At 45.2% G+C, this 23,629-nt stretch overlaps 2 protein-coding genes across 2 annotated transcripts in view; one reads left to right on the top strand and one right to left on the bottom strand.

The window, feature by feature from the left end:
• Positions 1–2,608, bottom strand: part of FAM162A (family with sequence similarity 162 member A) — a 65,692-nt gene extending 63,084 nt beyond the window's left edge. Inside the window, exon 1 of the mRNA XM_039532065.1 lies at positions 2,482–2,608. Within this exon, the coding sequence (XP_039387999.1) occupies positions 2,482–2,593 (112 nt within the window). The 5' untranslated portion in view covers positions 2,594–2,608. The remainder of the gene's footprint in view (positions 1–2,481) is intronic.
• Positions 2,609–5,970: 3,362 nt separating this feature from the next.
• Positions 5,971–17,939, top strand: LOC120395784 (stefin-C-like). The gene is made up of 3 exons (XM_039520496.1): positions 5,971–6,123; positions 13,006–13,107; positions 17,696–17,939. Exons 1-3 carry the CDS (start codon positions 6,058–6,060, stop codon positions 17,831–17,833), a joined length of 306 nt encoding a protein of 101 aa, XP_039376430.1. The 5' UTR covers positions 5,971–6,057; the 3' UTR covers positions 17,834–17,939.
• The last annotated feature ends 5,690 nt before the right edge of the window (positions 17,940–23,629 follow it).

Raw genomic sequence — 23,629 nt, 5'->3', positions numbered from 1 at the left:
AATTTAACAAGGAGGGTGGGCTTTCGACTAACCCCCCTTTTATTTATTTATCCACACATTTATATACATACACATTTTTTTACATTTAGATACATTTTATTTAACAATAACCTTAATTCTTTATGTTCAGACTTAATACTATCTTTCCTTTAGGCGGTAACATCCCGTCAGCACCGGTGCATTGTAAGAAAGGATAATAGCAGGGTTAGGGAGAACGGGAAAGATAGGGAGAACAGCCGTATTAACAGCACTATAAAATGAGGCCGTTACACTTACTGATCATAGGAATAATGACTTCTTGCTGAATGCAGGAGGTAATAACAGGTTGGATTTTCCCTTGGCCTGTTTTGATAGAGGCTACTGCTGCACCTTGGGAAGGGGTCTTGCTGGGTTTAGGTGAATCTTAAGGGGTTGGGCAGACCCAATGCACCCAACCTGGTTGGCATGATAGGCTCACAAAGCCCACAGGGAGGGAGAGACCTTAACCAGCAGTTTCTGTTGCAGCGAGGAAGGGCTGGGGTTGGTTTTCTCCTATAAACTGCCAGGACCTTATTGTGAGCAGGATCAGGCACATCCGGAGACACACCATCTGGGATACAGCAGATTATACAATTTAATTTACACAGCAAGTCTTTTCCCAGAAGGTTAACCAGTGAACAAGGACTGAGGAGGAAAACATGATAGTTAGAGGACCGACAGAAATGGTCAAAGGTGAAGAGATGGGTTGGGGCACAAGAACGTTGCCCACCCTTGCCACTTGTGGAGCGGCCAGGGCGGTAGGGACATTCCCTTTTCCAGTGGCATTTGCAATAGTGACACACGCCATCACTGGGACCCTGGGAAAGTGGATGGTGGGGACCTTGGTTTGGCCTTTCCCCTCTCCCCTGCAATGGGCAGCTATTGCAGGGTCCCTGCATGCCCTGGAGTTAGAGGGTCATTAACTTAGTTTCAGTGTGGCGGTGATAGTGTTGGGTTTTATTTAAATTCTTGTTTTTACTTTGTTTAGAGATGCTAATTTTGGCCCAATTTGCTTTCTTTGGGCAGACTGCAAGAACTGCTTTCCACAGCCTGTTTCTAATCCTATTTATTGTGTCCTGGTCGTGGCCTGGGTCCTCCATAGGCTGCCTGATAAAGGCAATTTAATATTTTCCTGGGCAGGACTCCCCCCAGGAGTTGGTTTAAGTCTGCCCAGGTAGAGTTGTATCAGTGCATGACAGTTTTTAATTCTTGGAATTTAACAGGGTCTTCTTTTATTTTCGGAATTTTTTAAAATTAAATTAATTAAATTTAATTAATTTAATTAAATTATACAATTCTGTGGGAGACCAAGGTGCATGCACAGACACCAAGCGCCAATGCCCGGAGGGCACAAGGGGAACCATTTCTCCAATAGAAGGAGACACTGTCTGAGGGGTACATGTAAGGGCTTTTGATACTTAGGATGGTTTATATTTCTTGTCTTTGGGGCCTGTGGGGGCTAGGCAGCCCTTCCCTGCCCAGTTCTGTCTGGGCAGAACTGCAGGCTAGGGTTACCACTAGTGCACCAGTTGCACTTGTTTAAAAATTTACAGGTTGAGGGACCATAATTTGAGTACATGTACGCGGCAGGAGTACCCTTCTCTGGCATGGGAATCTGCTTAGATTCCTCTGCCCCCATTATGGATACCTGACGGACAAACACAACCCAACTGACAGGCACCCACAAAGGGCTAAAGGCAAAACACTTAACACATTGGCTAGCACAGTGGACAAAACATACAACATTTACCGTGTGCCCTTTCGCCTCCTGTCACCATCGGATGAGGCGTAACCCTTAATCTAGCATACCAGCATTCATACCAGAAGGGTTGGACATAAAGGTGTGGTCCCCACACACACCCCTTTCGGCAAAGAGCACCGGCCAGTCTTCAAGAGAACGGTGCTGCGTACCCTATTGCCTCCGGGGCCGGGCGGTTTCCTGGGGCTCCCCCTCTCTCTGAGTGGGGGAGGGAGCCTAGGGCTCCAGGCAGGAAACGAGGGAAGGGGACCCTGCGACCCTCACTCATTAGTCACAAGTGCCGGCACACAACTACTGGCCTTTAGTCCCAATTACTGGCGGCTAGTTTTACGGCCCCTCCACCACTGGCCTATTGCTGGTGGGAGCTTTGGCCAACCTTAACCTTAGGGCCACTCCGGGGCCTTTCCCTGGGGTCCGTAGTGGCCCTTTCTCCTGGGGGGGGGGGTTCCAGCCCCGAACCTATGACAGACACAAAACAACCTTCACAACACACTGGCACACAGAACAGAGGTCTATCCACGACCTATCTAGCCACCCAGTAGCTCTTCCCGGGGAACCAAAACCAGAATCAGACAAAACAAAAGGGTGTCAGGCGTGTCTGTCAGCAAAAGCTTCATATCCAGAGTGCAACTCACCCAACTCTGAGCCTACAGGCAAATCCTCCACCAGAAACCCACGATAGAGATTTCAAAAGGTCTCTTTACCTTTCAGATGGGCCCTGGGTCTGGTGGGAGATTGCCCGCAGTCCTCCGGTCTGGGAGAGTCTTCTGGGGATCCCGGACAAGCCCCCAAATTGTTGTGGAAAATTGACCACATGGTTGATTTTGGATTAGACAGCCTGAGGCTCCTTTATTGATCAATCAAACATGCATGCATGGGGGAGTCAGCCAAGGCAGCCAAACCCCCCCGACAGATAAAATGTGAGAGATTATATAGGATAAAACCACAAAAATTACATATACCTCCTTAAAGTTTTATATCCATATAAGGAATAAAGCAAAGCAAGCCTTTTCTGTTTTTCCTTACATTTGCCCTTTGCGGTTTCTTGCTCTGTCCCCTGGCATCTATTAATCATAGTCTGTTACAAAGGTTAATTCTACTTTTATAATTACTACAGTTAGTTCTGCTTTTATGATTTCTGCCTACCCTTCTCCTTTTACTCCCCACCCCCCTTCCTCCAGGCCACACATACAGTTCACCTGACCATACATACAATTCACTTGACCAAAGTTTAGGCCTTAGGCTATTTTCCTCCACAGTATTTACGTGCCAGTTATGCCATTCATATGCTTCTTCATGCTTCTGCCACCATTCCAGAGGACATGCTTCCATCCTGATGATGCTCATTAAAAAAATAATGCATTAATTAAATTTCTGACTGAACTCCTTGGGGGAGAATTGTATATCCCCAGCTCTATTTTACCCGCATTCTGCCATATATTTCATGTTATAGCAGTCTTGGATGATGACTCACTACATGTTCATTTTAAGAACACTTTCACTGCAGATTTGACAAAATGCAAAGAAGGTACCAATGTGAGAATTTTAAAGATAGCTATATCACTTGATTGACCCAAGGTTTAAGCATCTGAAGTGCCTTCCAAAATCTGAGAGGGAGGAAGTGTGGAGCATGCTTTCAAATGTCTTAAAAGAGCAACACTTTGATGCAGAAACTACAGAACCCAAGCCACCAAAAAAGAAAACCGACCTTTCTGCTGGTGCCATCTGACTCACATAATGAAAATGAATGTGTCAGTCCACACCGCTTTGGATGGTTATGGAGCAGAACCCGTTATCAGCATTGATACATGTCCTCTGTAATGGTGGTTGAAGCATGAAGGGACATATGAATCTTTAGTGCATCTGGCACATAAATACTTTGCATTGCCGGTTACAACAGTGCCATGTGAATGCCTGTTCTCACTTTCAGGTGATACTGTAAACAAGAATCAGGAAGCATTATCTCCTGCAAATGTAAACAAACTTGTTTGTCTGAGCAATTGGCTGAATAAGAAATAGGACAGAGTGGACTTGTAGGCTCTAAAGTTTTAATTGAAAAATACTATTTCTTTTTGTTTTTTACAGTGCAAATATTTGTAATAAAAATAAATATAAAGTGAGCACTCTACACTTTGTATTCTGTGTGGTAACTGAAATCAGTATATTTGAAAATGTAGAATAGATCCAAAACTATTTAAATAAATGGTATTCTATTACAGTTTAACAGTGTGATTACTCATGATTAATTTTTTTAATCAATTGACAGCCCTAATTAATACATAATCTATAGATCAGCTACAATGCGTGCATTAACCAAGTTTACACTGTTAGATTTCCTTTACATTCATAAATTCCAAGGCTAGAAAGGACCACTGTGATAATCTAGTCTGACCTCCTATGTAACGCAGGCCATAAACTTCCTCAAAATAATTCCTAGAGCAGATCTCTTAGGAAAATATCCAATCTTGATTTAAAAATTGCCAGTGATGGAGAATGCACCACAACCCTTGGTAAACTGTTGCAATGGCAAATTACTCATTGTTAAAAATGTATGCCTTATTTCCGGTCTGAATTTATCTAGCTTCAATATCCAGCCATTGGATCATTTTATTCTTTTCTCTGGTAGGATGACGAGCCAATTGTCAACTATTTGTTCCCCATGTAGATACTCATACGCTGTAAGGTACAGGTGTGTGTGTGTGTGTGTGAATGCTGAAAAACAAGTATAAATGTGTGTGTGTCTGATCTACAAAACTAGCTTGAGTATATGCTTATAGCAGTTTATCTATACAAGATGGCTTGAATGTATGCTTAATTGTTTTGGGAAAGAGGAGAGATGAGTGGATGTTGGTATTGTGTGTTGAAGGGAACTAGCAGCATCCTTATCTCAAAACTAATCAACCGTTTTACATAAAATAGTTCATACTAAATCGTCATTTTGCCTACAGTCGGGAGTATTAACCAATTTTACATTGTTAGATTTCTTTTAAGTTAGGCTGTGTATACATGCATGTCTGGTATAAAATAATGCTGAAAAACAAGTATGAACATGTGCATGTGTGTGGGTGACTTATCCATATAACAATATAGAACTATTTTGAATGTATCTTTACAATGGTTTATTTATGAAATGGTCTTATAGTTCACAAGTTGGCTTGAATGTATCCTAAATTGCTTTGGGAATAGAGCAGGGTCGGGTGCGGAGGCGTGAATGGTGCTGTGTATGTTTGTGTGTTGTATGTTTTGCTGAAATCTTTTAAGTTTATCTGTCCTTCAAAAACTTTACTAAAATTAAGAGCCTCTAATACAATTTAAGCCAATAGGTGCCTATTTCCAATAAATACAAAAGACAGTGAAGAACAACATTACTTTAAGTAGGAATAAGTGAAATTGTTCTAAAGATTAGGTACATCTTTCATTGGACTCTATGTGCCAGTTTTTAAAGACAAATGCTAAAGGAATAATGTAGAAAAAGGAAATTTTATTCGTGGTGCAAAATTAAAAACAAGACTAATTGCGAAATGTACATAGGTTTTGTAAAAAGTTTGATAAAGAAATCTACATGCATGCTCCTTTTAGAGGGTGGGTCATATTTCTTCACATAAAAGCTAAAACACAAGGGAAAGAAGGGGTTAAGGTGGCAGCATGTGCCAGCATTCTTATCTCTGATCTTTCAACTGTTAGAAAACCTTTCAGATTTGTAATAAATAATAGAGAATTAAAATAAAAATAAAAGGCCTGCTGCCTTTGCACTCTTTAGGGATAATTAGAAAACCGCATTTCAAGTTAAACAGGAATTCCTGCAATGAAATCAGGGAAGAATGTGTGGTAATTTTAAGGCTAACATTGGGAAATATTTGGGTGTAGCTCAGTGTTTACAATCCCCTCCCTAAACACAAAGAGAGTCACATCCCCATTAGAGGTGTTGAAACTGGTGGTAAGTCAAGAAATTGCCAGACCAGCCTGAACAAACTACCATAATGAATAGGGGTCAGGGAGTAATTTGTTTTCTGCTTTTCTGGTGTCCATAGAGCACTATACACATAATGATATTAAAGTATTCTTTCTCTTACGATTGACAATATTATATTATCTTATTTTTTGTTCCGTTCCTTTCTTCCCTCCTCTCCCCTCACAAGCCTGACAATGGTAAACTCCACATATACAAGTCACATGACTGAGTGAGTCTATAATACCAGATGTCTTACTGTTCTTGGTCACATTTGCTCTAGTTTTTGCTTGTCAGAGTTTCCAAACATCCTAAGAAGTTATTTGCCACTATGATTCCTGGAGGCTTTACCGAGACCAAGCCCGCGACTCCAGAAGTCCAAGAGATTGCTGACCAGGTGAGTTGCAGCCAATGAAAGATGCAAAACAGAAACTAGTTGATTAGAAGCATGCAGTATGTGGCATGGAAAAATTGCTTAAGAAGTGACTGCATTGACTCCGGTCCAGGAAATTCTTAGATTTGTATCTGCCAAGGCCAGAAGGGACCATCTAGTTTCACATCCTGTATAGCACAGGCATAGAACTTTTCAATCTTTTAATTCATTTAATGTGGCCATGTTAATTTTGTATGGTTCTAGTTTTTTAATTAAAATGTCATGCGATATCAAGTAAAGTGTGGTACAGAAGTCTAGGTTGATTACATCAATGCTATTACATTTATCAACCAAATTCATAATCTCATCAAAAAAAGATATCAAGTCAGTATGGCAGGATCTGTTTTCCATAAAGCCTCATTGATTGGCATTAAGTATATTATCCTCCTTTAATTCTTTATTAATCGAGTCCCATATCAGCTGCTCCAATATCTTGCCCAAGATTGATGTCAGACTGGCAGGCCTATAATTACTGGGTTATCCCATTTATCCTTTTAAAATATTGGCACAACATTACTTTTCTTCCAGTCTTCTGACCCTCTGCTTTCCAGTCTTCTGGGAGCTCTAGAGACATTCAGAGACATCTGTGGCACAGCTAGAAATATAGGAAAGAAAGAAAGCTCTAATGGTCAGTACTGGCATCTGAAGCAGAGTCTACCCTGCCTAATTAACTACCAGAGCAGTTCCACTGATAGTAGCAGTGGTAGAAGTACCTGTGCAGACAGGGTTCTAGGTGTCTTTATAAGTGTGCTATTGCACTCTGATCTGTACAGAACTGGCTGACAGGGCAGTAAAAATATCAGTGTTCTGCCTACACTGGTACTTGGGCTAGTGGAGCTGCACTGGCAGTGAACTGGAGGTCCCATTTGCTAATGCAGAGCAGGCCAGGGAGTCAGGCTTTTGTTCCTGGTGCCAGGGCCGGTTCTAGGGTCCCATTACCGGGGGGCAGAGGAGGGAAGTGGGTATTTCAGGGGTCCTATAAACAAATATCCTAGGAGTCCAGGGGCTAGTTGGATTCCTGGAAAATCTTGGATTTTAAGAAAGTAGAAATTAGCTACTTTGTCAGTATTTTCCTGTGATTTATAACTTTGGCCTTTCTGACAATGATTTAGGCCCCCTTGAAGGTTATTTGGGCTGGAGGGAGCGGGAGAGGGGGAAATGTCTTGGGCCTGCCTGGCTCTGCTGTGGACTCACTGTGTGACCCTGGTCAAATCACTTCACCTCTTAGGCTTTGGCTACACTTACACTTCAAAGCGCTGCTGCGGCAGCGCTTTGAAGCGCTAAGTGTAGTCAAAGGGCTAGCGCTGGGAGAGAGCTCTCCTAGCGCTGTCCGTACTCCACCTCCCTGTGGGGAATAACGAGCTGCACTCCCAGTGCTGGGGCTTTGACCACACTGGCGCTTTGCAGCGCCGCAATTTGCAGCACTGGAGAGGGTGTGTTTTCACACCCTGTTGCAGCACTGCAAATTTGTAAGTGTAGCCAAGCCCTTAGTGCTTCAATTTCCTCAGCTGTAAAATGGAGGGAGGGAGCGGGGGATAACACTTCCCTTCCTGACATGGGGACTGTTTAATTCATATTTGTAAGGCACATTGAGATTCTTCCTCGAAAGACACTATAGACCTACAAAATATTACTGCTGTTGTGTGTATGCTCACTGTAGAAATGTAACGGATGGTCTCTGTCCAAAATATCTGAGAATCCAAGTTTAAATGTGCACCCAGCATATGTCAGAAATGAGGCCACAATTCTTAGTTTTCAGGGGACACATATATGGTGCAAAAGGTGAATCTTCAAATCAGATTTTGCTTTCATTCACACAGGGGTCAACTGAGGTTTTAAATTTACTCCCCTGTTAAGTGAGAACAGACTCTAGCCTTTGGAGGGCAGATATGTACGATACTTGAACTACTTTCAGGAAAGTGTCATGTACTTGGAATGATTTAAAGCAACAATTCTCAACCAGGGGTCTGGGGCCCCCTGGGGGGACTGCCTAAATAAACCAGAGGGCAGGACCAGCATTAGATTTGCTGGAGCCCAGGGCAGAAGCAAAACCCAAGCCCCACCACCCGGGACTGAAGTCAAAGCCTGAGCACCTTAGCTTTGCAGGGCCCCTGTGGTCTGGGGTCCCAGGCAATTGCCCTGCTTGCCACCCCCTACCACCAGCCCTGGCTCTTAATCTACTGGATATACAGAAAAACACTTGTTGCACCTGTGTGGGCTGTGGAATTTTTATAGCATGGAGGGGGTGGGGCCTCAGAAAGAAAAAGGTTGAGAACCCCTCATTTAAAGCACTCACCTGTTCAGTGATCTTTTAAAAATGTAAACAAAATTATTCATTGCTCTTTATTTTCTAAAAGGTGAAACTTCTGTCTTGCGCTTAGATCTGTGTGTGCCTTGGAGAGGTAGATTTTGAATAGTATCTGGCATTTGTGAGTCAACTGGGAACTCCCTGGTATTCTTTAGCAATAAAGAGCATCTGACAACCAGACTGCTGACTAGAAGACTCGTGGTGGCTCTCACCCCACCCTTCGTGCACCTCTTTGTGGAAGGGAAAGTGGCTGACAGCAGAAAAATGTCATTGTTGATTGGCTTAAATACATGAATTGCCTTTATTGACTACATGCTTTTAAAGAAATGGTCAAAGTTCCCAGTTAGCTAATGAATGAAGCACAATGGATTAGTGGTTGGTGCAGTGGGACTGGTAGTCATGAGACAGATGTGATTCCTGTGTCAGCCACAGACTCGTTGTGTGGCTTGACTTTGGGGAAGTCACTTCTGCGCTTTCTGCCTCAGTTTCCCCATCTGCAATGCTGTCATTACATTTCATTTCATTGTAGTATCCAAATGCTTCTAGAAGAGGCTCCAAAGCAGACAATTAAAATCACAGCAAATGGAAATGATGCTTTGCCAAAAGCTCTTCTGAGAGGAAAGGATTTTAATCCTGATTTCCTCATTAAGTACAAGGCATTTTCATCTGGCAATCTAAAGCACGAATTCCTAGCAGAGATGGGCCCCTTTCTCTGGCCTGTCAGTCAGGTGCCTAAGTACCTTTATAGATCTGGGCCCTATGCCCTGCCCCTCTTCTCTCCATTTTACTTCCAGCTAGCTTAGATGGCTCCCCACTCTGCCTGCTGGCTTCTGGGAATCCCTTTCTGAGGCAATTAAGTGTCCCCATACAATACAGGGGGAACCTGGGTGCCTAACTGAGGGCTAAGAATTCCACTAGTCAGCAGGGTGCCTAAGATCCCTGGTGAAATCTAGCCCCAGCAGCCCTAGTCCTATCAATTTTGGGGAGGTTTTCTTGTAGCATTGTTGATCCCTGAGCATTACCTTAATTTCTGCCCTAATCTTAGCTGAGTCCAGAAACAACAACCAACAATACAATTTTTTATCAGGAATATATTACATATTAAATCTCCTTGTCCTACATCTGTTAGCATGAACCAAGGGCTTCAAACTGTCCATTGGGGGATTAGGCAGCTGGCTGCTTGACCTCCCTCAAAGGGATGGGCCCTCTCCATAAATAACTGATGGGTAAATAGTGCTTGGAGGTTGGGAAGGTCATGAATGGCAGAGGTGGGGGACAGCAGTTTATTTGTCTGAAACAAGGACAGCTGGCACTGAGGGAACACTTAATTCAACACTTCCAGAGAAGTGGAAAGCCTGGGGGAAGTGTGGTGAATCTGCTGAGGGCAGCAGAAAGGAAAGGTTCCATGGGAACTGGGAGAGTAATTAGTCAAGAGTGGGTGTATTGGGATTGTGGGAGGAGCATAGTGATTGCAGCATTTGGGGTGAGAGTGGCAGCATGTGAAGCACTGGAACAGCTGCTCTAGCATTGACACTCAAGCAGAAGATGCTGCATTAGTGTGGAAGAGTAATGCAGAGGGGCCCCCAGTGAGTCATACCACAGAACTGAACTCTGACCAATTACCTCTACTGCATGAATGGATTAAGATATTAAGATAGTGAGGCCTGAGGACCCCAGCCTTCTTTTGAACTTTCCCACAAAGGTTAAACTGAGAACTACTCTGAGCTGTTTAGTGAGCCTAGGGAATTTGTCCTTTTCTAGCAGCCTTAGTAAATTAGTATTTCATTTGCGCTGTGTGTCAGAGCTTTTGGGACCCACTAGCTCTTGCAGTCCATGTGCCTCACATCTTAAATGGCTATTAGTCCCTAGTCTCTGTTTGTCAGGGGTGGAGATGGATGGCAGGAGCGAGATCACTTGATCATTACCTGTTAGGTTCACTCCCTCTGGGGTACTTGGCATTGGCCACTGTCGGTATGTTCTTATGTTCTAACCTAAATGAACCCAAAGTTATGGAGACGGATATGAATCAAGGAAGCCAGCAGAGTATCAGAAACCTGGAAAAATCTCTGATTGGATGGGCTCAGGCGTTGGTCACAAGCTGAGGTTGTTCAAAAGTTTTGGATTTTTTTTTAAGCAGAATGAGCTGTGTGGAGAAGGAAATTCTATTTTGCAGGGGATTTCAATAGGGAGGATGGAGCCCTGGATTCTGAGCCAGTCTGGCAGGTGGGTTGTTAGGAGCCAAGCAGGTGACCTGGCAGAAAACCAGGCAGGTTTAACTGAAACCAAACCAACTCCACAAAACACTTGTATTTCAACAAATGCAAAACTTCTAAGAAACACTTCACCAGAATATTTGTGACCAGCTCTAGGTTCTAGGACTGGGTGGGTTGCTGTGTTTAAACTCCAAATGCTTGGCCCAATCTGCTCCATTCCACAAGCAAAGTATTTGATCTTGAGAAATATTTTATGAGCCCCAGAGTTGAGTCATCTCTGGCAGCGATGCTTTATCACATGCAGAGAGAGAGTAAATGTCTGCAGTGGCAGGGAAAAGCACCTCAGCTTTGTTTTGGATTTGGAATATTAACAGAGAGCCCTCAGAAAGAAAGCAGGGGTTTGTGGTTAAGGAGCCAGTTTGGAGTTTGTGCGATGTGTGCTCAATTCTGGCTGTCACAGACTTTCTGTCTCACCTGAGGCAAGTCATTTTATAGCCCAGGCCTCAGTTCCTCATCTCTAAAATGGAAATAAATCTTTCTTTGTTGGTCTTGTCCATTCAGATAAGAAGTGTTGTGGGGCAGGGTGTCTGTACAGTGCCTAGCATCATGGGGCCCTGATCTTATATAAGATCTCTAGGTTCTGTTGCAACATTAATAATCCCCCAAGAATGCACTCCTGTGCAGTAGCTGGTCCTGGATCTCAAGAGATGAAAAGGCAAATCCAGCAAGCTCCATGGCTATCTAGTCCCTATATCTTTTCATACCAAATTTCAAGGCAGAGAAATTCTATTAACACTCTAATTAAAACCTTGATTGTGATGGAAACACTGACTGGGCATTAGCTACATTGGTGCAAACCTCAACAGTGTAACTGTAGTACAGAGGTAAAAGGACTCTTCAGTCCCCGGGACTCCCTGCCCCTTATCCAACCCCCCAGCCCCGGCTGCGGCCGCTTACCCCCTCTCCCGGAGCCTCAGCGTGTGCGTCCAGGAGCATCCCTGGACAGCGCTGCAGCCGCGTGCCTCCGGCGGGGCCTGAGCTCCTCCCCGCTCAGAGCCGTGTGGTAAGGGGGCGGGGCTGTGAGCTCCAGTGGGACCAGAGCTCCTGCCGCTCGGCCCGGAGCTCGCAGCCCCGCCCCCTTAACACGCTGCTCTGAGCGGGAGGAGCTCAGGCCCCGCCGGAGGCACACGGCTGCAGCACTGTCAGGGACACTCCTGGACGTACGCACTGAGGTGCCGGGGGGATGGCGGGGATGAACCTCAGCCCTTCTCATGGGGGCTGCTGCAGGGCCTGGGGCCTGGGGCAAATTGCTCCACTTGCCCCCCACTCTGGGTGGCCCTGCCAAGACATATTATTCTCTAGTCACTCACTTTCCCTCCAAGACCATAAAGGTATCATTTTCAATACAGTTACATTATTCCTTAAATATCACCCATACACACATCTCACACTGATAATGGATATTGACAAGTTATACGTTTTCAACAGAGACCTCACATGCTGCCCTTTATGGGTGCATACCATGAAAGTAGTGTGTTAGGTGTAGTGAGTTAGTCAAGTCTAAATAGGAGTTGCTTGTAGAGAACAGCGAACCCTTTGCCAGTTGGCAGCAATGGGCCTCTGTATCACAGTGACCAAATGTCATGTGATGGCAAACTGGAGGTGGTGCCTCCTTTAAGAGGGAGCTGGGCCAGACAGACTCTGAGGTCAGTGGATGGAGAGGGGTTTTGTGGGAGATGTTTGCAGAAAGCAGGAGCATCAGGCGAGAGGTATTTCAGGAAAGGCCAGGCAGCAATCCTAGTTTTCACAGGGCTGTGAACAGGGGCGGCTCTAGGAATCCGGCCGCCCCAAGCATGGTGGCATGCCGCAGGGGGCGCGCTGCTGGTCGCCGGTCCCACGGCTCCGGTGGAGCTTCCGCAGTCATGCCTGCAGGAGGTCCGCTGGTCCATGGCTCCGGTGGACCTCCCGCAGGCATGACTGCGGAAGGTCCACCGGAGCCGCCTGCCGCCCTGCCGGCAAAATGCCGCCCCAAGTGCGTGCTTGGCGCGCTGGGGTCTGGAGCCGGCCCTGGCTGTGAAGCCTGGCTGCAAGGAATTGTGGAGCCTAGGGAATAAGGCTGGAAGATCTGAATTGAGTTGAATTGTTTGTTAATAAGCAAGGCCCAAAGGAGGGAATGTCAGCCTATGTGCCTTGTACATGTGACATGTCAGCCTATGTGCATTCTTTGAGAAGCTGAGAAGAAGAAACTGAGGCAGTAGACAAATGATGAGAAGGGGGTGTACTGACCCCATTACACCACCTAACCCTCTTTCTTTTTTTCTACAGGTGAAGCCACAGCTGGAAGAGAAAGACAAGAAGCCATATCCAGTCTTTGTAGCCATAACGTATAAAAGTCAGGTGGTTGCTGGAACAAACTACTTAATTAAGGTCAGTACTCAACAAAATCCCCCACTTCTTCCCTCATTCCTTAAGTGTTCTAGTTGAAGAAGAATGTAAGTATAATTTCAAGTGCCTTGAAGCAAGATGCTCAAATAGTGAGCAAACATTGCAGGAAAAGATCCCAATATGACTTTTAATCAAGGTAGGGACTATCTCTCATCTGCTTCTGCAGTGCCCAGCCAGCACCTGTTGGGTGCTATTTTGCTACAAAAATAGAAAAGATAAACAGCTTCTTTTGTGAATCTCATTTAAATCTTATCTTAGTATATATAAAGCATGAGTCACGCTCCTACAGCTGAGCTATCCCTCCCCCTTACAGCTGTATATCGTAAAATTTTAGGATTGCCCAGAAAGCAATCTTCATTCAAGACTCTCCAACTGCTTTCTCAACTGTCATCCTCAGAGCTGGCCTTAGCTGTTGTTTGAGCAGGCTGGCAAAACAATGGCTTTTCCTTCCTGCCCTCGTCTCCGTGCCCTGAGAGGAAATAGAATCCTATTCACCATTATCAGCCCACTAGGCACAGGGCCGGCCTGGGGATTTTGGGGAGTGTTACTGAGAGGATTCTGTGAGTACACACCTCAAACTCTGAGCAATTTTAAATACAGTATGTGTGTGGGTTTGGGAGGAGTAGATCTTTAGGTCCCCACAACCTTCTTCTGCAGAAGTACAATCCAGCCTCATGTTCCTTTCAGTCCTAGTGATCCCCTTACATTTTCCAAGGCTCTTTCTTAAGGGAAAGGGCTAGAAACTTTTTTTTAATCGTAGCGGAAATTTCCTCCTTTCCCTAATGTTTCCTCAAAACAGGCAGTCCTGTAGTCATAGGCTGCCTGGGGCCCAAAAGCCCAGTCTGCTCCTTCTCTCGGAGAAATGGTGGGTCTTTTTAGCTCTGTTATTGTGAGAAGGCCTTGTCGAAGGAGTTGGGTTTTCATTGTGCTCTGCACACTCCTGGCCCACGTCTCATTCTGATCTCCTGTGGCAATGAGTCCAGTCATTTATAGCCATCTGTTAGGAATGTTCTGCCTCCTGCACCTGATATTTTCCCAATGAATTGCCAGTGGGAGCAGCTGTCTGAGGGACATGGATAGAGACGATTTCTAAGCTAGGAGGGCATTGCAGCCCCTAACTTCTACTTGCTTAGTCAGCCACTGGAATTCACAAACCCTGAATTAAGTGTTCAGGCTCTGTACACAACGGATGGGGAAAGTTTGGAGCCTAAGGACAGGATCCACAACAGCATGCGCACTGAATGAGGAGATGCTTAAGCTAGCCAATGGGAAATACTGAGGAGAATGGTGTCTGTCCTGAGTGCTTCCCCTCAAAGGAACTTGGGTATCTAACTCCAATCTGGAGTTAGGCACTGTGATGGGATCCCCTGAGTACAACCTGGAACTGGGGTATCACTCTCTAGCGTGGGCTGTCTCTCACAATGCTTTGGTACTGACAAGCAGCAAACCCCTCCAGGCACTGTTATCACTCAGCACAAGAGGACATGGAGCCCCACACCCAGCTAAATTGCGTGAATGCTCCCTGAGCCTCTCGCGAATCAACAGAGAAAGGCACCAGCAAATCTCCCAAGCCCCCAGCCTTGCAGCTCAGAACTATACCGTCTTTTACTGGTCAGAAATTTGATCAGTGTAAGTTTATTATCCAGTCTGCCCCTCCCTTGATGTGGAGAGAACACACACTAGCCTTTGTAAACTGAGCTGAGATTTCACAAGCACTTCAACCAAAACACACTGCTTTAGGTAAAATATAAAACAGAGTTATTAACTACAGAAAGATAGATTTTAAGTGATTATAAGTGTTAGGCATAAAAGGTCAGAGATAGTTACCAAAGAAAATAAAAGGTAATCACACAGTCTAAATCTTTTATTAGACTAGGCAGTATTTGGATCAAGCAGTTTTCTCACCCCACTAGCTGTTAAGTTCTTAATACACAGGCTTCCCCTTTAAGCCTGGGACTAGACTCCTCAGTTCAAGGCTTTGTCTTCCCCGTGTTCAGCTGGTGTGACCCCTGTTGGAATACTGTGTCAAGTTCTGGTGCCCAGAATTCAAGAAGGATGTTGATAAATTGGAGTGGGTTGAGATAAGAGTCACGAAAATGATTAAAGGATTAGAAAACATGCTTCATAGTGAGACTCAGAGCTCAGTCTATTCAGCTTAGCAAAGAGTAAGTTAAGGGTCATCTTCATTACTTTCTGTAAGTACCTGCATGGGGAGAAAACATTTAATAATGGGCTCTTCAGTCTAGCAGAGAAAGGCATAACATGATCCAGTGGCTGAGAGCTGAATCTAGACAAATTGAGACTGGAAATGAGAAGTATATTTTTAATGGTGCGAGTAATTAACCATTGGAACAATTTGCCATGGGTCATGGTGGATTTCTCCAGAACTGAACATTTTTAGATCAAGATGTGATGTTTTGCTAAAAGATCTACTCTAGGAATTATCTGGGGGGAGTTCTGTGGCCTGTGTTTTATAGACCAGATAATCATAATTGTCCCTTCTGGCCTTAAAAACTATTAATCTATGAAAAAGCCTTCTCCTGGCATCAGGTGCCTGAGCTATTTCTTGCAAGACAAGGGGTGGCAGAAGTCTGACTTCCCACAAAAAAGCCAGAGGGGAAAGGAGAAATAGGCTGACTTCCTTACAATCTTTATGCCAGTGGCTAGGGTACTTTGTTTGGGAGGTAGGAGACTCTGGTTCAATTCCCCTCCTTTGCCTGGTGGGGAGAAGGGATTTGAAGATGGTCTCCACATCTCAGGCATGTGCCCTAGTTACTGAACTACAGAGTCACTCGCTCTCTGTTTGGGCCAGTGCATATTTAATTAGTTACAAGTGAAAAAGTTTCAATAGGAGACTCAGAGAGCGCCTCTGCCTCAGATTATCCTATAGCCCAGTGGTTAGAATATTCCTCTGACAGGTAGAAGACCCATGGCCAACTCCCTTTGGCTTGTCATGCAGAAAGGGGAACTGAATGGGGTCTCACATGGCCCAGGTGACACCACTGGGCTAAAGGTCATAAGGGAGGTTGATCTCCTCCATATTTTGTGGCGTCAGGTTTGCTCTGAGCACAGCTACTGGATCAGGCCCTGCAGGTAAGCTAGCAGGACAAAGCCTAGTATGAGAATCCCGCTGGGGGTTAGGTGTGAGTGGGGTATCTAGGCACCTGCTTGAGACACTAGTGATGTGCCCAGTGGCAGAAACTTAGGTAACTAGGGGACTTTTACAGCAAAAATTTAGGTGTTGAGGGAATATAGGCACCTCCAGAGTTACGTGGCAGCTGAGTGCGGATTTTGTGAATATCAGTGGTGCTTAAATGTTGGGTGGTTCCATAAAAGAGAGACTTAAAAAAAACAGGATTTTTTTTACAACAGGAGACAACTTGCAGGGGATGGGATTTGAATTTGTGTTTCTTACCTCCCATCTGAGTGCCCTAAGCAGCAGGCAGTGGAGTCAATCTTTGTTTCTGGCCCACTGATTATTTCTACCCAGTGGAACAGCTTCAAAAAGTGAGACTGAGAAACCTCCTCTTGAATACCTCATAGCCCACTGGTCAGAGCACTCTCCTGAGAAGCAGGAGACCCCAAATCAACTCCCTTCTGCATATCAAATGAGGATGATATTGAACCCAGGTCTTCCATATCCCACCGAGTTCCCCCAATCACTTGGACTAAAAGTTTTAAGGTGGGAAAGAACCATCTCCTTCTCCGGCCATTTTGTAAATCTATCTCCCCCACCCCCCAAATAATACAAATCAATTTGGAAATATTGAAACAATTTGTCAGCATTTCCAAAAAAATATTTTTTGATTTGAGAGACCATCAAAATTCACAAAAACTCACAAATAGTTTTGGTAGATTTGAAACTGCATTTTTTTTGGTGAATAAAATATTTGTCTGAAAAATATTCACCCAGCCCCAGTGAAGGTGTTGGCTTACTTCACCTCATCATTCAGCTTTCTTTGCTCCCCACCCCAGTGTCTTTGTATACAGCCCTGGCCTTCTGCAAAAAGGGTTAACTCTTTCACTGCCAGTTTAGGCCTGGGATCTGAGTGAAGTCAAGGAGACTTTGCCTTAGGAAAAACTGATTGAAAACTTTTGGGTTTAACTGTCAGATTTTTTGGAAAGGAAAGTCTTATTTACTTCACTCAGATCCCCAAGGTTATGTGAAAAAGCAGAAGATGAAGGGGTTGAGTGGGAAGGATAATTTTGGATTAGGAAGAATATGACCTAAATTCAGCCCAGGTATAAATAGGTGCAACTCCTGGAGAAACCAGGAAGTGACACGTTCTTATGGCAGAGTTGAATTTGGCCTTGTGAGTGCAGGGATAAAATTTCTATTTCTGCTGATCATCAGGAACACCCTAATTTAGACACACAAGCCTGTTTCTTCTCACACATGTGATATGAAATGGGACAGTCTCTACAGACCAGGTTTAGGGTATTGAATGGTATTGTGTGTGATTTCATTTTTATTTTGCAGCTATTCATAGGTTCAGCACTGCATCTCCCCAAACATCCTTTCATTAGAATCTGCTTAGTCCATGGCTGTCCCGTTCTCCTTGTCTTTCAGGTCTCTGTCAGCAACAGCACTGATGAGTGTGTACACTTGAAGGTGTTCCAAAGCCTTCCTCATGAGAACGAGGGGCCCAGTCTTACCAGCTATGAGACTGGCAAAACCAAAAATGATCCACTGAGCTATTTTGAATGAGATGCTTGGGATGGGCTCTTCTGTTGCTCTTTCTGCAGACTCCCAACTGATACTGCCTGTGCCAATACATGAATGAAAATAAAATGAATCTGATTTTGAAAACTAAGTTTGTGTTTCCATGCTGCATGTAACAGAGAAGGTTTGTCTTGATTCCAGCAGTAAGTAATTGCTGCTAACTTATGACAGGCCTCCAAGGAAATGTGCTGGATCTATCCAAACACGAATGGTTCAGCACTGCATCTCCCCAAAACATGCTTCCATTAGAATCTGCTTAGTCCATGAGCTTGACTGTCCAATTTCTCCTGGTTTGCTGCTTCCTGCTAATAATACTACTCATGTAGAGAACTAGAAGAATTCTTCCGCTAACTCCACCTCAAGTAAATCTTTCACAACAAAGACACCACCCCCCGCAACTACCACATCTCCACCGACAGTAACAAGAAAAAAAGTCCTCTGATTGGACACCCCACAGTGGAGAAAAGCACACAGCGGATCCTTACATCAATTGCTTCAGGAAAAAAAATCAACTGTGAAATCCTCAGACATGCATTACCTCAGGGGTGGCCAAACTTACTGACCCTCCAAGCCGCATTCAGCAATCTACAACCTCACAGGAGGTGCCTGCCAGGGCCCAGTGTTTCAGCCACGCTCTGGCTGTAGCCCTGAGACCCCCCCCACTCCCTGCTACAAGGCAGAGGTCCTGAGCTCCCCCCACCCAGTCTGGTAAGGGGAGAATGGGGGGGACATGGGGGGCTCTGCGAGCTGCAATTTAACAGTAAAAAAGCCACATGCGACTCATAAGCCACAGTTTAGCCCCCCCTGCATTACATCCACTGCAGTCTCTGTACAACCCAGGGGATAGTCCTTGAAATCCAACCACCAAATAACGATTAAATCAGTAGACAAAGGGGGCACTATTGTAGACCCTAATAATGATAACTGTTAACGAGATCAATAGACAAGTCTCTGACACCACCTACTATAAAGAACTAAAAAATACTCCACTCTATAATTCACACAGGAATTTAAAGAAACTATCAAATCTTTTCCCAAATAACTCTTAACAAATAATGGGGGTGGGTGAGGTGGGGTGCAGGGACACACAGGGACAGGGGCAGATGTGCCTGACTGAATGAGAGAGGACAGGGGAGATGTGCTCACCCCCAAAATAAACTATTCCATACTTCTCCCAGTCACATCTAAAAGCCCTCCAGGTTCACTCCCAGGTTCCTTCCCTCTCTCTCAGCATATCCATTACCCCTGACTCCCACAACCCTTTGCACTGCTTCTGAGGGGTGTAGGAAATACGTTTCTGTAGTTTAAATGAATTATTTAATGTTCTGCATTAATATGCTTAGTAAGGATTCTATTTGTCAAAAAAAATTCCTGAATCTTTTTATTTGTCTGTATTGTTACAGACACACTCGCTGACAGGTATTCTGAAATAAACTACCAAAATAATTGAAACTGGTATGATTATATTGTGATATTTTGACAAATAATATATGCAGAATTATAAAATACTGTGCGCAGAATTTTTAATTTTCTGGCACAGAATACCCCCAGGAGTATAATAGAGAAAGCTACTATATCACCTCTAGGCGAACACTTTTCACCAAGTGATCACTTCATATCTGATCTTTCAAAACTCGTTCTCAAAGGAGACCTGCACAATACCTTATAATGTTGCTAGAAGCTAAAGACCGTGGATTTAATAAGGTTGTTAATTTCATGGCTCGTTACAACAATTTGTAAGAGCACCTGCCTGCTAACTCTTAATGGCCCACTTCAAACTCCTTTTATATAACAGTCTAACCTTTATTGCCCACTTCATTTCAAGTGGCCCCCTAAGACATGCATTACTTTTATGCTTAATAATAATGGTCCCAATTTGTATTTAGATTAGACACTGATTTTTTTCTTTCCCTTGACTCATTAGCTTGAAAGCTTGTACCATCCATCAACAGAAGTTGGTCCATTAAAAGATATAACTTCATCTATTTTGTCTCTCTCATATCCTGGGGCAACTTGGCTACAACAAGGCTATAAACATAAATTAAAAGTTGACAATGTCTCTTCTAACATACAAGCTCAAAATGCCCAAATACAATTGTGGGAATTGTTGCTATAGTGTAAATTTCCCATTTGCGGGTTGGAAAATTCTCTCAGTCAGTGCAGTAAACACATTATTTTGTGTCCCCAAGCAAACACGCCTGCAGCTTATGTGGATGTGCAAACTGATGCTCAGAGTGACGTCAATATACCAGTATGTAAACGGCACTGAGGTATTTATGATCTCCCTGATGCTTCCAGGGATCCCGCCACCACCTACACATTCAAACATGCTGTCTTATATCCTAAGCAGTTGTCTGTTTCAAGACCCCGAGCCCTAGATCTGGAATCTACATCTTGGTTTGTAGCTAAAGAATGACACATAACATACTGTGGTGGGCTTAGAATCATAGAATATCAGGGTTGGAAGGGACCTCACGAAGTCATCTGGTCCAACCCCCTGCTCAAAGCAGGACCAATTCCCAACTAAATCATCCCAGCCAGGGCTTTGTCAAGGCTGACCTTAAAAACCTCTAAGGAAGGAGATTCCACCACCTTCCTAGATAACCAATTCCAGTGCTTCACCACCCTCCGAGTGAAAAAGTTTTTCCTAATATCCAACCTAAACCCTTCCCACACTGCAACTTGAGACCATTACTCCTTGTTCTGTCATCTGCCACCACTGAGAACAGTCTAAATCCATCCTCTTTGGAACCCCCTTTCAGGTAGCTGAAAGCAGCTATCAAATCCCCCCTCATTCTTCTCTTCTGCAGACTTAACAATCCCAGTTTCCTCAGCCTCTCCTCATAAATCATGTGCTCCAGCTCCCTAACAATTTTTCTTGCCCTCCTCTGGAATTGTTCCAATTTTTCCACATCCCTTTTGTAGTGTGGAGCCCAAAACTGGACACAGTACTCCAGATGAGGCCTCAGCAATGTTGAATAGAGTGGAATGATCATGTCCCTCAATCTGCTGGCAATGCCCTTACTTATACATCCCAAAATGCCATTAACCTTCTTGGCAACAAGGGCACACTGTTGACTCATATCCAGCTTCTTGTCCACTGTAACCCCTAGGTCCTTTTCTGCAGAACTGCTGCCTAGCCATTCGGTCCCTAGTCTGTAGCAGTGCATGGGATTCTTCCATCCTAAGTGCAGGACTCTGCACTTGTCCTTGTTGAACCTCATCAGATTTCTTTTGGCCCAATCCTCTAATTTGTCTAGGTCCCTCTGTATCCTATCTCTACCCTCCAGCATATCCACCACTCCTCCCAGTTTAGTATCATCTGCAAACTTGCTGAGGATGCAGCCCATGCCATCCTCCAGAGCATTAATGAAGATATTGAACAAAACTAGCCCCAGGACCGACCCTTGGGGCACTCCACTTGATACTGGCTGCCAACTAGACATGGAGCCATTGATCACTACCCATTGAGCCCGACGATTTATCCAGCTTTCTATCCACCTTATAGTCCATTCATCCAGCCCATATTTCTTTAACTTGCTGGCAAGAATACTGCGGGACATCGTATCAAAAGTTTTGCTAAAGTCAAGGAATAACACGTCCACTGCTTTCCCCTCATCCACAGAGCCAGTTATCTCATCATAAAAGGCAATTATGTTAATCAGGCATGACTTGCCCTTGGTGAATCCATGCTGACTGTTCCTGATCACTTTCCTCTCCTCTAAGTGCTTCAGAATTGATTCCTTGAGGACCTGCTCCATGATTTTTCCAGGGACTGAGGTGAGGCTGACTGGCCTGTAGTTCTCCAGATCCTCCGTCTTCCCTTTTTTAAAGATGGGCACTACATTAGCCTTTTTCCAGTCATCTGGGACCTCCGCAAATTGCCGTACGTTTTCAAAGATAATGGCCAATGGCTCTGCAATCACATCCGCCAACTCCTTTAGCACCCTCGGATGCAGTGCATCCGGCCCCATGGACTTGTGCTCGTCTAGCTTTTTAAAATAGTCCTGAACCACTTTTTTCTCCACAGAAGGCTGGTCACCTCCTCCCCATGCTGTGCTGCCCAGTGCAGTAGTCTGGGAGCTGACCTTGTTCGTGAAGACAGAGGCAAAAAAAGCATTGAGTACATTAGTTTTTTCCACATCCTCCTCTCCCCTGTTAGGTGAGCTGCAGGTGGGTGGGGTTTGAGAGGGACACTGGTGTTGCCATCGCTCATGGAGGCATTGCTGTGTTAGGGCCCCAGGCCCAGATTCTCACAGGTATTTAGGAAGTCAGTGGGAGTTAGAGGCCTGGATACTTTTGAGGATCTGGGCACTAGACACAAAGTTGGTTGGATTTTTAGATAACGTTGACTTGACTCTTTCCCTTGGATACCACTGATATTAAACCCCTCTCAGAATTGTGGGATGGGGAAGAAATGAACCCATGCTGGCAAAGAGAAGCACAGTCCACTGAGCAGTTGCCACAGCTATAACCAAGAAGGCCAACATGGAGCAGGCCAGTTCACAGCCACCATCACTCTCCATCCCTATCCCAGAAGAGCAGGGTGAGGATTGTTCCTGCTGTCTGGAATTCACTTGTCAGTCAGGTGCAAGTCCTCAGGTTGTGCACACGAGGTTTCTGGTCAGGGTCGGCATCACTGAAAAGCAGCATGTCACCCAGTCGCGCACTCTCCTGGGACATCGACCGGCACCTCCCGTCGCCTCCAGCACAACAGAATCTGATCTGTGCCACCGCCATCTTCACAGTCGATATCTATCTCCACTTCATCATCAGAGGCAGCTCCAGGCCCCAGCATGCCAAGCGCGTGCTTGGGGAGGCAAGCCGCGGGGGGCGCTCTGCTGGTCGCTGCGAGGGCGGCAGGCAGGCTCTCTTTGGCGGCTTGCCTGTGGAGGGTCTGCTGGTCCCGCGGCTTCAGTGGACCTCCCGCAGGTGAAGCCGCAGGACCAGCGGACCCACAACAGGCAAGCCGCCGAAGGGAGCCTGCCTGCCATGCTTGGGGTGGCAAAATGCCTAGAGCCGCCCCTGTTCATCATCATCCATCATCACCCTGCAAGTTTGCCTTCAACTATCTCCCACAGGCCAGCACCCTGCTCTATGTCCTTCCCATGGCTGGTAACAACAATAACCAGCATAGTATTCTGCTGACAGTCTCCCTCCGCCAGCACCATCTATGCCTGTCCCTCCCCATTGCATTGATGGAGCCAGGATGCCAAGGGATCTCACCCCAGGCCCAATTCTGCTGATGAAGTGGCCCTTGACCAGAACCCCAGCATGGCTTTATGCTCTTTGTCAACCCAGAACAAGGTCATGGTGTGGGGAAATACTGGGTTGAAATGGGAGCATGCAAGAGGCCTCACAGGGCCACAGGGATCTAATAGCAAGGCCCACATGAGCAATTACATTCAAAGTAGGCTGGACCAGGCCACCTCAGCCTTGGCTGTTAGGTTGGAATGGAATAGCAAATGCAGGACCTCCTCAGGATCTGATGACACCTTCACGAACTGTTCTAGAAAGTGGAGTTTGAGCCTTGTAACTTGCGACTTACTCAGTTTGCCTGTCACTAGGTAGCACATCTGCTAGGTATGTGTACCTCTGCCACCCAATGGCCCAAGTGAGGGATCTTTGCTGCCCCCATTCTACACTTTGACACCTTGAGTGTGAGGCCTGCCTCCATGAGGCTTCTCAGTACCTTCTCCACCTGTGCTTTGTGCTCCTCCCTGGTGTCGCTAAATATAGTGATATCAACGTAGCTGATAGCAAAGTCTTTGAGCCCATGTA

The sequence above is a fragment of the Mauremys reevesii genome, linkage group 1 (genome assembly GCF_016161935.1).
Source record: "Mauremys reevesii isolate NIE-2019 linkage group 1, ASM1616193v1, whole genome shotgun sequence".
In the NCBI taxonomy this organism is placed as follows: domain Eukaryota; kingdom Metazoa; phylum Chordata; order Testudines; family Geoemydidae; genus Mauremys; species Mauremys reevesii.
The sequence above is the reverse complement of the archived record's forward strand: the minus strand, read 5'-3'. Positions and strand labels throughout refer to the sequence as shown.

Coding starts and splice junctions, on each gene's coding strand:
- LOC120395784 (XM_039520496.1), top strand. CDS start 6,058: ATGATTCCTGGAGGCTTTACCGAGACCAAGCCCGCGACTCCAGAAGTC. Junction 6,124..13,005: donor TCCAAGAGATTGCTGACCAG/GTGAGTTGCAGC, acceptor TTTTTTCTACAG/GTGAAGCCACAGCTGGAAGA. Junction 13,108..17,695: donor GAACAAACTACTTAATTAAG/GTCAGTACTCAA, acceptor CTTGTCTTTCAG/GTCTCTGTCAGCAACAGCAC.